At 42.4% G+C, this 14,670-nt stretch overlaps 1 protein-coding gene across 1 annotated transcript; it reads left to right on the top strand.

The window, feature by feature from the left end:
• The first annotated feature begins 5,188 nt into the window (after positions 1–5,188).
• notum1b (notum, palmitoleoyl-protein carboxylesterase b) lies at positions 5,189–14,617 on the top strand. The gene is made up of 11 exons (XM_032562541.1): positions 5,189–5,884; positions 6,894–6,946; positions 7,041–7,136; positions 7,518–7,578; positions 8,390–8,448; positions 10,883–10,985; positions 11,069–11,260; positions 11,337–11,434; positions 11,511–11,658; positions 11,745–11,792; positions 12,506–14,617. The coding sequence occupies exons 1-11, from the start codon at positions 5,514–5,516 to the stop codon at positions 12,837–12,839; spliced, it is 1,563 nt and encodes a 520-aa protein (XP_032418432.1). The 5' UTR covers positions 5,189–5,513; the 3' UTR covers positions 12,840–14,617.
• Positions 14,618–14,670: the final 53 nt, after the last annotated feature.

The raw sequence follows: 14,670 nt of genomic DNA, 5'->3' as shown, positions 1-14,670 counted from the left end.
TGGCTTCTTGGCGCAGCTCCGCGGTCTGTAACGCTTCACCGCATCAGTTCAGCGTCACACCGGCTGATGACGTTGCTGTGATTCACTTGTCTGGTGACTGATTTTCAAATATTTCGTTTTACTGAGGATTTTTGTACACATGTCTTGGCAGTGCTGTGATCATGTCAAAGCAGCAACTTATATTAAAACGTGTTTTATTGTCTGTCTGGATGCTGCCCGCTTCCATGGAAGGACAACAGAGTATCGATCTTTTGTAATTACTAAAATCACGATACCCTCACTGTGTATCCCTCAGAAAAATTTACCAATTTAAATAAAAATAAAATCCCTCCATGGGAGATTCCACGATAGAGAGCGTTTATTTTATACATTTAACATCGGTGCTGAAAGTGATCCGATCAAATAAATCTAGCAACAGGAAAGAAACTAAAGAGGACATAACACTAAACCAAGAGATGATAATACTAATCAAAGAAAATTAAATGGAAATGAATGAAGAACAAAATGCAAGAATAAACTAAGAAACTAAAGTAAATACAGAGGAATAAGCTGGTATGGTAAGACCTTTCAAGCAATAATTAATACAGAGAACAAACAGACACTATTTTCCACATAAAAGGTAAAATAATATTGTTGAAGTGCCATGGGTTTGTTGAGACCACAATTAGTACTAAGAAGAAAATTGTTTTACAGACCATAACAATAAGAAACTTAGCACTTAATTATGTTTTTAATTAGTATTGATATATTTATTTCTTCAATATTAGTTTTCATGTCAGTGTTAATGTCACGAGGCTGTTCAGTGACTCCATGACACTTTCAATCTGACTCATTAGGACTTGATTAAGAACCAGCTTTGTTCTGTCCAGTTAAACTATTAATCCATAAATCAATAGTCCGCTCTATGTAAAGATATAATCCATGTTTCTGTCCCATATTTGTGTGGCATTAAAAGGATCTTGAACTTTTGTTTTTCCACCAAACGCTCTGGTTTGCACAGTAAACTCCATGTGGGTCAAATTTTATGGATGATACTCTGATGTCCCATTCTCCTGAAGGCAGCACAAAGCTGCGCCACCAGAAACTGTCAGAAACACTGAAGAGAAGAAGAGTTATGACTGACATCATTGCAGTTCTATCCATGTTTTAATGTTGCAGGGCTCTGTCTTTATAGTTCAATAGTTCAAAGTTTAAACTGGTATTGCTGTACATCTTTTATCTGGTCATTTTGTTCAAGATTTAGCAACTAACATCAGAAAATGGCACAGAACAAGAATATTCTTTTTCCGCTATGGTTAGCTGCAGAAAGGCTTACCGATTTTAACTTGAATGTCCATTCACTGCATTTTTCGTAGACGCTTGTAAAAATAGTTTTTATTCACATGGCTTTTTTGTTCTCTGGGAAATTATTTTTGATGATAAATACAGAAACAAGCATAAAAATCAAAACATCAACACTAGTGATAGTAATATTAATAGTAAAATAATATTCAGTGCAAAGTAGCCTACAATTTCTATGATGGGTGCGGTGAGGGACCTGGATAATGGACAAGGGAGCGCTGGCCCAAAAAAGGTTGAGAAACACTGGCATAGACAGAATAAAAAGCTTCAATAGTTCCATTGTTGTGGAAAATAGCAGAAATTGAGATTGCTTATTGGTGTACTAATTTGATGATGAAGAAGACAGGCGGTAATGGAGGACTGCAAGATACACACCGAAGTACACATATATGTATCCTTTCACATTTTGGGGCATTACCTCCTCAAACTTCAATTAACTTGTGAATTTTTAGGTGACAGTTAGGCAAGAAAGTGGTAGGAAAAGAACACATGGTTTTCAATTTTGTTTGACAAAAACCTGAATATTTTTACATGCATTTGAATTTAGCACCCTTTACTCTGAAACCGGTAAATAAAATCCAAGGCAATAAATTTCCTTTAAACGTCACCTTTAAAGGAAAGGAGTTGAGCTGTGCATAATTTAGAAATACAATTCTTACTACCAATCTCTGCATACAATTTGCATGTGTTACCTGACAAGAGCTGAATACAAAGGCACACCACGCTTTATTTGTAAGTCTCTCTTGATTTGAACCATTAATATTGCCTTTTCACTTCACTACTTGCGTTGGTCTATTACATAAGAATCCATCCAGGTGCTGGTGCCTATCTCCAGTTAACGTTTCGGGCGAGAGGCAGGTTACACCCTGGACCCTGGAATTTAGAGAGACCAATTAACCTGACAGTCATGTTTTTGGACTGTGGGAGGAAGCCGGAGTACCCGGAGAGAACCCATCGTACGCAGTAGTATGGTGAACATTACAAACAGTACTACTGAAGGAAAAGTAATTTACAGCAGCCCAATTTACACGCATGCACAGGGAGAACATGCAAACTCCGGGCCGGGAATCGAACTCAGGACCTTCTTGCTGTAAGGCAACAGAGCTACCAACTGCACCACTGTGCAGCCCCCGTAAGAATCCAATAAAGTACATTAAAGTTTGGGATTATGGAGCGAAAAACTGTGAAAGGTTTCAAGAAGGACGTATACTTTTGCAAGACAGCCAGTTCTTTACTACATTAAAGTTGTTTAACAAAACATATTTATAAGAAACAATGAAATTTGCCAACCCCCCAAACCAAATGAGAGCTTCTGTACTGATGTCTAACATATTTCCCATTGACATCAAGACAAATGGGTATTTAACAGATGTTTGTTTAATTTATTTCTGCAAGCTGTAACCCTTCTCTTGTAGATTTATAATGTCAAAATACACTTTAAAATGCCAACAGCAGCTATAGCCATGCCACTGATGAGAAGGTGTTGATGTATGTCTTACTGTTTTAATAAATCCCAAACCCATCCACCAGCAAGGCGTTAGATCTTGCTGGTGGCAAAGCGCTGTCAGAAGAGCTTTGACAGCGTAAAGCTCTTTTTCTTATTTTAGGACATTTAAAAGGAATATGAAAAAAGAGATTTGAAATTATTTGCAGGAGAAGAAGATTGATCCTGTCAGAGGCCCGACCACAACACAGCAAATATGTTTCTCAGAAGACTTCATGTAAGCACTGGGAGACGTCTGACAGATGACCTGGGCTGATACCAGAGAATCAAGGCTATTTTCTGTCAGCGAGGATCAAACCGGATCAAAGCTGGAGTCGGAGAGAAAAGACAACGGGACACGTGGCGTGGCCAGATGGAGAGGTGTGAAGGCCCAACAACGGACTGACTGATTGACAGACTGACTGACAACTCGGTCTATATTCAGACACAAAGCCAACGAGAGAGAAGAAGAAAGAGAAAGAGACCTCTGGTAGAAAACTGTCACCATCTGAGTAAACAACCAACAACTTGCTTTCTTCCTCACACAGCAGGACAGAAGCTTTAAAATTGACTGGATGGAGAGAGTGTGTTGTGATTTCTCCATATCTGGTCTGGGTGTTAAAAACACATGATGTGATACTTGTTCTGATAAACTCTTTAGGTGATGATGACCTGCACCGTTCTTTCAGCTAAACACCTTTTTAATTGTGTGAGCAGTTTAGGATTTTCACTGTTCTTTTCCTTTTCGAATCCTGGGAAAGCAGAGCCAGGCTAGTATTCAGTCTAGTACTCTGTTAGAGTAAATCTCAACTACGTCATTATTGCTCCCGTTAGTGGCTGAGATGTACTGGGCAGGTTTAATTTAAATTCTAATTCAAACATACCTTATTAACCACAGAGTGAAATTAACTGGAAATCCACCTGCATGGATTTCCAGTAGCAGTCTGTGTTACAACATTTCCGGAAAAGCCTCTGAGAAGAGCTGTTGCTACAGTCTCATAAAGAGGATCCTCAGGGTTGTTTGGCATTTTATGAAGAATCATTCTTTGCCCAATAATCTCCAGAGGTTCCACAACATTTTTTTCCTCTCGGTGTTGTTGCGTTAGAAACAGCTTTTCCAAAACTGCAGCTGTCCAGAGGTGTTCCGGATTTGGCATCATTAGATTCTTCAACAGCTAAGAGATTAGCAGCAAATTTGACATTTCAAGGCCACCGTGACTCATCACCTCCAGAGCCCAAACCCTTTTCTACAGAAAAATAATCACCTTTTTTGTTTGTTTGAAATAAATTTCAAAGAATAAAAGTAGCATTTAAAGGGTTTCAATCTCGAAAAACATTACATTTTAATTGCTTAAAAAAACACGAAAAAACAAAGATGTACAATAATTTAATAGCTGTATTTTTGGTGCTTTTTTGCCATAAAGATGTTAAGAGCCTTTTAGGAGGGCACAAGGAGTAGCTGTTGCAAATATTACCGATTTTTATATGACCTGTACGGCTCAGGATGCATTTCTGTTGTACTGCTTAGTTGGCCCAGACTGACTTTTCTCATGCACTTCACATATTTATTTCATATGGATCGGTGGCACAGGATAAACAGTGAAAGAAAAAATAGCATCAAGTCAAGACTGGCAAACTTTATAAATTACTGGCTTCAAGTTAAAGGTTCACTTCAGAGGCAGTATCGAGACTTTCCTGACCTTCATTTATTAATCTCTAGATCAAAATGTAAATACTTAGCATGAACAAAGATATATGGAACAGTTTGAGATTTATTACATCTTGACATGCAGAATATGTTTTGGCATCAGGACTACGCCAGATTGAGGAAAGCATACACATTGATTTGGGCTCACCTATCCAGAAAAGAACCAAAACATTTTATTTTTAGTTTATGTGATAAGACAGTCATGCAGGAATGAATGACTGACGAGAGATCTACGTGTCTCAAACTCCCCCGCAGACATGACTTAAACGCGTCCGGTGACCTCGTCGCCTCCCAGCAGCTAGAGATCATCCCCACAACAAACCACGTGAAAAGCGAGGTTTCCGTTTTCAACGCACAAAAAGACTAAAAACATGTGCACGTATAGCTGCAGCGCTGCGCACCCCTCTCACACACCGGATTCAATCAGCACTTCAAAGGCTGCGTGAGCATGTGACGACACAACATCAAAGGGACGGAGGGGCGAGACTCAAACCCAGCGTGTGGGCGTGCCGCGGCGAGATTGCGCTCGGGGTGTGGGGACCGACGCCCGGTGAGGAGCTTCAGCCAACCACAGCAGAGCCCGATTGGCCCGCGGGAGAGAGACCGAGAGAGGGAGGGACGGGTAGGAGGGAAGAACCTCAGATAAATACCCAACTTCATCTGGAGGTCAGGAGGACTTGGATCCGGAGGGAGATAACGCTGCGCCCTTAACAGACTTTAAAAGTTTCACTGCGGAGATGGATTGATTTAGTGATCCGAACTGGTTCTGTGCGTAAATTTGGGGGCGAATCTGGAAGCAGCCGCCTGTCTCTGAAAGAAACGATGGAGATCCATAATCTGCGCTCATTCAGTCCACCCATGAGCGAGCGATCGTCTCCGGGAGGGCTCCGTGTGCTTTAACAGGACTTCGCCTCTCTCCGTATAGAATGCTGTGTTTGATTCGGACCCGGCTGACACACACGCCCCAGTAACAGCTACAACATGAGGAGCCGTGGTGGGTTTCGAAGCTCGGCCGGACTGTCAGCGGTGCGCTCCTGCCTGCTGCTGCTCTTCATCCACATGAGCGCTCCGGTGGAGGCGCGGCGAGTGCGCGGCGGCCGCGCTCAGACCCGGCGGATCCAGCAGCAGCCGCAGCAGCCGCAGCAGACTCCGGAGCAGCAGCGGGTGGAAGGACCGGAGAGCTTCCCACTAGACTTCACAGCCGTGGAGAGCAACATGGACAACTTCATGGTGCAGGTTAAGAACCTGGCGCAGTCGCTGTACTCCTGCTCTGCGCAAAAGCTGGATCAAGACATGAAGCTGCACCTCTTGAGAAATTTGTCGGTGACCTGCAACGACGGTTCATCATCGGGGTGAGTGCACTGCTGCAGCTTATGTTTTAAGAGCCAAGCGCCCAGTCTGCGGTTGGGCTCCTCTGGCTACCCCTCATTCCCCTGTCACTCCGGATGTGACCAAAATGGATCAAAGGAACAGATCAGAGAGCGCGCGCGCGCGGAGCAAAGAGACCATGACTGCCGACGCAGAGACCTTTATCCCCCATGTGACCAAGTTTTAAATTCTTCTCATTCACCCGGACCACAACCAACCCAGGGCTAGATTTAAGTAGAATATATATATATATATATATATATATATATATACAATTTGTGACACTACAACAACAGAGTGCGGTGTATTTTATAATGATTTTATGTGACGGACCAGCACAATGTAACTTCTTCTTCGAGATTAAATCAGACACCGAGGGACTCCATTTGCTAATTAAGTGACTTGTAAAGGCCTCATTGGATTTCATGTAGGGGGATCAGAATGAAGGAGACTGAAAACAAATACACACCAAACTTTTATAGTGTAATCTATTTGTAAATCATTTCCCAAATACACAGCATTGACGTTTCACAACAATCCCTCCAAAAGTATATATTAATGCCTCGGTTTGCCAGTAATAATAACTCATAAATATGTGACCAAACGTATTCCATACTGTAAAAATAACCAGGACAAAAATGTCCTCACTTTTGTGGATCATTTTTGCTTTCATAGATCAGTCATTTGTGGTCTTACAGAGTCTCTTAAACACAGTACATGTTGTGCTGATGATGATAGAACTTTAGTTCCAGAGATCACAGAAAGGTTTCTCAAATGTTACTATTATTGTTTGAAAGTAAAAAGATACTTAACACCGCAGTCCTGGTTAAGGAGTGTGGATGGCTCCACAGTATCAGAGTGTGTCCTCCTCATGGAGACACACACTGTCTGAATGCACTGTGGAGGAGAGTAATTAAAGAGAACCTGTTGTGGATCAGGTGGCTGCGTCTTTGTGCACAATCACTTCCTACCTGATCTGACATTCTTGTTCAGGTTCTACATCAAGGAGTCCAAAGGCAGCAGGAGGTGGCTCCTCTTCCTGGAAGGTGAGGATGAGCCGAAGGATGAAAGTCAGCCTGATGTCGGTCTCTGAAGCCTGTTGATGAGCTCAGTGTGTGTGTGTGTGTGTGCTTGGTGCAGGTGGGTGGTACTGCTTCAACAAACAGACCTGCAGCAGCAGATATGAGACCATGAGGAATCTGATGAGCTCCACCAAGTGGCCACAGAGCAGAAGAGGTACGAGCCCCATCGCTGCATCAGTGCATGACCCCGTGCGTTGTGCTTCACACGCTCACGCAGCTTTTCCCGTCACCAGAGGAAAGGAAAAAAAAAATGTCTCCTGAATGGTCAGGATTCATCATGGAAGTGTTTGCGTTTCCTCTTTGCGTTTGAGTTGATCCCTAAAAGCCAAACTCTCACTGAATTCCTTCGTAATTCTCACCGGGGATTCTGTCAAAATCTTCAACGCCTGCATGTACTCAATGACCAAAGTGGGGAAAAGTTATTGGCTTACGTACTTCAATCAAAACATTTTCATTATATCCACAAAGACACAAATAATTATTCAGACTTTTGCTGACCGTGATCCTCCCATTCATCCGTTTTGTGTCTTCACAGGAACAGGAATTCTGTCTCCAGATCCAGAGGAAAACCCTCACTGGTGGAACGCCAACATGGTGTAAGAGCTTGTCTTCATGTTTCCTCCTTCTTTCCATTTTGAAAATGAAGAAAAAACTATTTATACTTTAATTACTAAGGAGTTAAATTTACTGAAGATATAAAAGCAGCTGGCCAGGGATCAACACCAGATGTTTAGCAGCTCCAATACTGAAAAATCAGATTTTTTTTTTTTACCCAAACCAATTTCAGTCACTAAACATTTCACATCAACCACCTTCATGTACTTTAATGCACCTTGTTTGAGTTTAACATAATCCAGATCCACCTTAAAGACATACGCTTTCATGCGAGAGAATAATCTTGTAATTCTTTCTGGATGTAAAACTGCTTCTTCAGTCCAAGAATATGCAACAAAAAAATCTTTTATAAATCTTTTATATGCTATAATCCTTAATAAATAGTTGTCAGAATTGGAATCAGACCTCAATAAAAACCCCAAATTGCAACTGTCCAGGAAAAGACTGATTATTATTTCATCCAAAGAACATATTTTATTTATTTATTTTATTTTATTTTTTGCACGTGTTTAGTGCCGACAGCTTTGGCAAACAATATAGTGGATCATGTTGCATTTACTTTAATAGAGCGGATTGTTAAGGTAGCAAAGAAAACAGCTGCAGCAATTTGTCCAACGCCAGCATTTAATAACAAAACTTGCCCCATCCGTCGCACTTATAAACACATTCTGCAGTCCACTGTCCGACAGTCAGATTGCATTATAACTGAACATTTGTCAGCATCAGCAAACTGATGGCCTTTAAATCCAGATGTTTTGCCCTAACAAGAGTTTTATTTGCCGTTTCCTGCAGTTTTATTCCTTATTGCTCCAGCGACGTGTGGAGTGGAGCCACGCCAAAGACCGAGCACAGTAAGACCCAGTAAATTAGTTCAATCACAATTTTTTTGAGGTGTACTTTCCCCCGCAGCCCCTACTTGTGGGTTTCTTTGGAAGCCACAACAAGAAAGACAAATAAAAAAAGATAGATCTGATTTTTTTAAAATCCATTTCAGAGAGCGGGGTGTTTGTAGATCTGTGAGACGGGATTCTGCTGGGGCACAAATCTGGGAAAGGATACTTCTGTTACTTTGTGGAAATTGGAAACATGAACACTCCAGTATTTTGGCCTTTATTGCCCAGATTGGAGCTATTTTCTCATTAAAGGGGATATGAAAGTCCTTTAAAAGGCTGCCAAAAGGCACCAGAGTGACTTTTAGACCATAAGATACAAAAATCATCTGATCTAGTGAAAGAAGCTTGAACTTTTTGGGCACAACTCCTGTGAAAGTCTTTGAGAAGTAAGCTGACCACCCACTGATTAATGCCATCCATCCCTGCAGCCGGCTGCTGTGAAGCGGAGATGTTTGTACTTTACACGAGCTTACAAACTGTTTTCAGGGTCAAGACGATGACGGATGCAGATAAATAACAAGCCGAGGCAAAAATCTGTTTCGGAGTCGTTGGAAGCAAGACTGGCGTCATGTCGTAACGTTTTAATAAGATTTCAACTTGAAGCAGAAAGTCCAGAATGAAATCAAAGAAGCGTCTACAAACAAACAGGAAGGACTGGACCCAGTAGAGGATTTAAAAGGGATCTACATCCTAGCAATCCAACATGGTTTGATTTAATCATTAAAAAGAACAAGGGGGAGGAAAATCTTTTACAGGAAAGGCATGCAAAGCTTTCTGGATGAATCTCTGTGAAGAAATCGGGATGCCAAAGGTGCATTTTATCAGCATTAAATTACCAGTTTAGGTCAGAAGTTCACATGAACTCATGTCGGCCATGAATTTCATAATTTTTGAGTTTTCAAAGATTTATTTTACAAATGCACGACGTCTTGGTGAACTAGTTTGAATTACTTGTTGACTTTCTGCACTCCACACATGCTCAAAATGTACACACACACCTCCATTGGCAAGTCATCAGCCGTCAATCTTCTGACATAACTCAGAGTTTGGAGCACCTGTCTGAACTTTTCAGTTTCACCAGGTTAAGCATTTCCAGGAAGAAGGAAACTGAGCCGAAGCTGCCATCTTTAAGCTGATCTGAAGGTTGCAGCTTAACTCATGGAGAACCCACATTATTTACTGAAAGATTCTTCATAAACATGTGAGACAGTGACTCTGTTGTTTGGCCATAGTGATAAAAGGTACAGCTGGGAGAGGCTTTCAGCCGAAGCATGGTGGTGGTGGTGTCATGCTGAGGTTCTGTCTCTCCTTCGGTGGTATTGGTGGATTTCGCAAAGTGGGTGAAATCATGAGAACTACTTTCAAATACTTGTACAGCTATTTGGTTTATGCTTGGACACAGTTGTGTGTTGTTCAACCTCCACCAAGATTTCACAACTACGCCTTAAAGCATGAGAACACGGATAAAACCAACACAAGCTCCACCAATTCTGCCAAGAAGAACAAACATCCAGCTGTTGTTGATGGCTGTGGAAAGGCTGTAGTTACTATGTAGCTTACTGAGGGATATGTAACTAAATATTAGTGAGGGTGTGTATATGTAAAATAGCGGCTCATGTTGATACTAAATGAATTGTGGAAAACTTGAGCCTAAGCAATAAGCACTAAGAAACTTTCTGCTTTTTTCTCTATTCACTTTATGTGTAACATTCTGCAGTTTATTGATGGCAGGAATGCAATACATCCATGTAGGACATTGTGCAGTAAGCAGGGACTTCCATCTATAAAGGAGCAGGATTATGTCAAATATTTTGAGTTGTAAATCACATTATAATGTTATTCCCTCGTCAAAAACATACCTGGAGTGTCCCATGCATGTTTGAGGAATCCTTTAAACTCCCATGACAACAATTCAGGGTGCATAAACGCTTGCTCCCTCAAAGCGCCACCTATTTCCACAAAACTCCTCCTTGGAGCCTCACAGAGCGCCTCTCCCCCATCCAGTTCCTCCAGACTAGTGGCAGCAGCAATTAGCAAACACCTGGTGGAAATGTGCAACTGCTGAGCACATCATATGAACTAGAGCTCAGTACAACGCCTTTTAAAAACATTTGTTAAAGCCTTAATATAGGAGCACTGATGTGATGAAATCGGGGAGTCGGAAAGAGGAGGAGCTTCTTAAAGAGACGGGGGCGCAATTTCAAGGTGTCACATTGCAAATTAAAAGTTCTTTTAAGACATGCTTGTTATATGAAGGTACCATATTTACTTGATTGTGGTATAAAGTGATACAATGATACAATGTCCGTGGAAAATACATAAACCTACATTAGTCCGGCCTGTGTCTGACAGTCAGTAAATGAATAATCACGTTGTTTCCATATGTTCTCAGGTGATTATGCCTTCATGGGCTCTCTGATTATCAAGGAGGTGGTGAAGGAGCTGCTGACTAAAGGTCTGGACAAAGCCAAGGTTCTGCTCCTGGCAGGCAGCAGGTCAGTTCACCACAGGCCTGTTTTGTTATCTTTCCTCCACGCTGCAGTTTCTCCCTCTGAGCGCTCTCTCTGGGTGTCACCAGTGCGGGCGGTACCGGCGTCCTGCTGAACGTGGACGGCGTCGCCGAGCAGCTGCAGGCGGCGGGCCACAGGGGGGTGCAGGTCAGGGGGCTGGTCGACTCTGGGTGGTTCCTGGACAACAAACAGTACAAAACCACCGACTGCCTGGACACCGTCAGCTGCGCCCCCACTGAGGCCATAAAGAGAGGCGTCAGGTCAGCGGTGGAGTTGTAGCAGAGAGGAAATGGTGACGCCTCAAAGAGGTGGTAACTTTGTTTGTGTTTTTTGCAGGTACTGGGGTGGACTGGTACCAGAGAGCTGCAGGCAGGCTCACGTAGGGGAGGAGTGGAGCTGCTTCTTGGGATATAAAGTCTACCCGACGTTGAAAAGTGAGTCACAGCACAAAGCCCGAGGCTCTCCGTAAAACACAGAGCGGGAGTCTGACCCCTGGTCTGTACCGCGCAGGCCCGGTGTTCGTGATCCAGTGGCTGTTTGACGAGGCTCAGCTGACCGTCGATAACATCCACCTGACCGGGCAGCCCCTTCACGAGGCCCAGTGGAGGTACATCCAGAACCTGGGTCAGGAGCTGAGGAGCACGCTGCGAGACATACCGTAAGAGCTGCAAACGCTCCTCACGGGCAGCAACTGGACAAATACGGAAATGGTTTCTAACAGGCTGCTGTGTTTCTGATTGGCAGAGCCATGTTTGCTCCAGCCTGTCTGTCTCACGAACTCATCACCAGGACGTAAGTAAGAACGTCATGTCGTCATTTTCATCATTTTCATCATTCCACCCTTTTTGAGAAATGCAGCTATTATTTTAGTAATCAATTATTATGACAATTAATAGATTAATCGGATAAAAAATTGGGCTACAGATTTTTCTTTGAATCACTTAAGCCTATTTTATGCAATATTAGGAATACATTAAAAGATGCAAGTAAATAATAAAATGTTATAAATATGAAAATAAACATTTTATTGCCTAAAATGCAGTAACTGAGTGAAGCTAAAACTGTAACACTAGAGGGTTAAACATATTTACAAAGTTGTTTTTATCTTAAATGTAGTATGTGTAGATATTTTATACAGTTTGGCCTAAATTACAGATTTTAATATGTTGTCCTTTTAGCAAATGGCATTTTTTTTGAGTGTATACCCTGATAATTGATCAATTGCTAAATTAGTTTACGATTATTTCAACAATCGATTAATCACGATTAATCGATTGGCAGCAGCCAGGCCTTTAGCATGATGCTGCCACCACCATGCTCGACAGTCAGTGTTCTGTGGCATGAAAAGCTCCTCCTAACATTTTTCTCGCCACTGCAGACGACCTACGACTCAACCTGACTAGGCTGGCAGAGGGGGTGCGATTGTTGATTTGCTCTCTAAGGGGGGCTAGTTCTCCTAAACGTTGAAAACCCCTGGTTTAAATCTTTTCCTTCGTCTCGTGCAGGTACTGGATGGACATTCAGGTGAAAGGCACGTCCCTGCCCAGAGCGCTCCACTGCTGGGACCGCAGCCTCCAGAGCACCCTGCACCTCAACAGCAGCCACGGCCTGAACAAGCACCGGACCCCCCCGTCCAGGGGATGCCCCCTTCATCTGATGGACAGCTGCCCCTGGCCGCACTGCAACCCGTCCTGCCCGACCATCAGAGACCAGCTGACGGGACAGGAGATGAGCGTGGTCCAGTTCCTGAAGCACATGGGCTTCGACGTGCAGAAGATGGCCCAGCAGCAGGGAATGGACGCCAAGAGGCTACTGGGCATGCTCAGTAACGGAAGCTGAGCTGCTCGGTCGTAGCTAAACGAGCGCAGTTGCAGCTGTTGGAGGCCAGTCTTTATAAGCACATGGATGAAATAAGAGGGGAAAAAAGGAACCTCTTCTTACGTTGAGGTCTTGGTGACAAACTGAACAATGTGAACAGTCACAAGTGCCTTGTTTATTTTTGAAGACGTGCAAGTCGTGTACAACCAAACCAGAAAGTTTGAGCTGTTGGAAAGCTTCATATGGGATCAGCATAGAGATGAACTCAGAGGAGGCGGGTACAGCGAGTATAACACAGGAGCGTCTCAATGTAAATTAATTTATTTTCTTAACCCAAAGAATGAAACTCATTCCACACATTCGTTAGTCAGTGATAGATTTCAAGTGCTTCCTTCTTTCCCGTTTCCTTTTGCATGAATTACTGCATCAATGCGGCGCAGCATGGAGGAGGTTCTAATGGAGGGTCAGGTAGCTTTGATAACGGCCTTTAGCCCATTCATCTCCGTCTTGACATTACATAGATTCTCTATGAGGTTAAAGGTCAGGGGAGTTTGCTGACCAATTGAGAACAGGAACAGCATGGCCACTGATCCAGCTTTTAGTACCACATGCAGTTTGGACAGGTGCCGAGTCCTGCTGGAAAATGAAATCAGCAGCGCCATAAAGATTGAGCAGAAGGAAGCACGAAATTCCCTAAGACTTCCTGGCAGAGGCCGCGTTGACTCTTGACTTCAGTGGGGTTTCTGCAGGTTTCACCAAATCAAAATTAAGACTTTTTAAGATCACTCTGACTTAAATTTAAGACCTGCATCACGACAGAAAATAAAATAAATTGTATGTGTTTGCAACAGAAGTGAGCCAATGGGTAAGATGAACTTCGTCCAGCCAACTGGTGAGACATTTGCACTGAGCCATGTTGGACGTTAAAAAGTTAGCTAGCTTTAGCAGCTAGTTAACGCTAGCTGCAACCAGCTTGAGTCACAGAACGCGGTGACCACGTCCGCATGCAATTCAGCTTTGCGTAATAGTAAACTCCTGAGAAAAAAGAAAACTACACAGAACAAATAGTCCTTTCACGACAAACTTTAAGACCTCCGATTAACGTATTTGAGACCAACTTTTTTTTTTTACCAATTAATTTTAAAAATTTTAAGGCCTTATTTTTAGAAACATGAATTTAATACATTCTGAGGATGAACGGACACCCTGCTTCACAATCCTAACAAGCTGCACTTCTCTCTGTTGTTTGTGAACTCTTCTTACTTCCACAGTTTTTCCTTCCAATAAACTTTCCAATAATATGTAAAATAACATATGAAAAGATTTTTTTTTTTTTATTGATCTCATGCTTCATTCAAATGTTCAGAGAAATTGATCTTGGGTTTTCATATCTGTGAGCCACAATCAGGAAAACTAACAGAAATGAATGCTTGAAATGTATCACTCTGAGGGAAATCTCCACAGAAGATGAGTTTCACTTTTTGATAAGAAAAAAAGCATTTATATTCTTAATTATTGGGGAGACACCAGTATATGCAATAACCTGAACTTCATACCCTCATGTAGAGGTAACACAACGACAGCCGTCTTCAGCAGCCGGAGGGGTTCTAATGGGAAACCACCGAACTGGAAACCATTCCCAGTTTGATGTGGACATTCCCAGTATACTGTGGTCAGGGGAACGAGGCGGGCCAGAAAAATTTCACTGATTCCTCTGCTCACTAAATATGCTGCTTTTTCTCCATGTAAAAAATAATTTAATGGGAATTATTTAGTAATAAAAACAAAATCTAACTCTGTTCTTGTGCCTACAGTTCACTGTACTATTTATTTTTTTATTGCTCAAATCTAG

Source organism: Xiphophorus hellerii, chromosome 5 (assembly GCF_003331165.1).
Source record: "Xiphophorus hellerii strain 12219 chromosome 5, Xiphophorus_hellerii-4.1, whole genome shotgun sequence".
In the NCBI taxonomy this organism is placed as follows: domain Eukaryota; kingdom Metazoa; phylum Chordata; class Actinopteri; order Cyprinodontiformes; family Poeciliidae; genus Xiphophorus; species Xiphophorus hellerii.
The sequence above is the reverse complement of the archived record's forward strand: the minus strand, read 5'-3'. Positions and strand labels throughout refer to the sequence as shown.

Excerpts from the sequence above, each read along its gene's own strand:
- notum1b (XM_032562541.1), top strand. The coding sequence starts at position 5,514 with ATGAGGAGCCGTGGTGGGTTTCGAAGCTCGGCCGGACTGTCAGCGGTG. Across the intron at positions 5,885-6,893 it reads AACGACGGTTCATCATCGGG|GTTCTACATCAAGGAGTCCA; the intron begins GTGAGTGCACTG and ends ATTCTTGTTCAG. Across the intron at positions 11,659-11,744 it reads AGCACGCTGCGAGACATACC|AGCCATGTTTGCTCCAGCCT; the intron begins GTAAGAGCTGCA and ends TCTGATTGGCAG.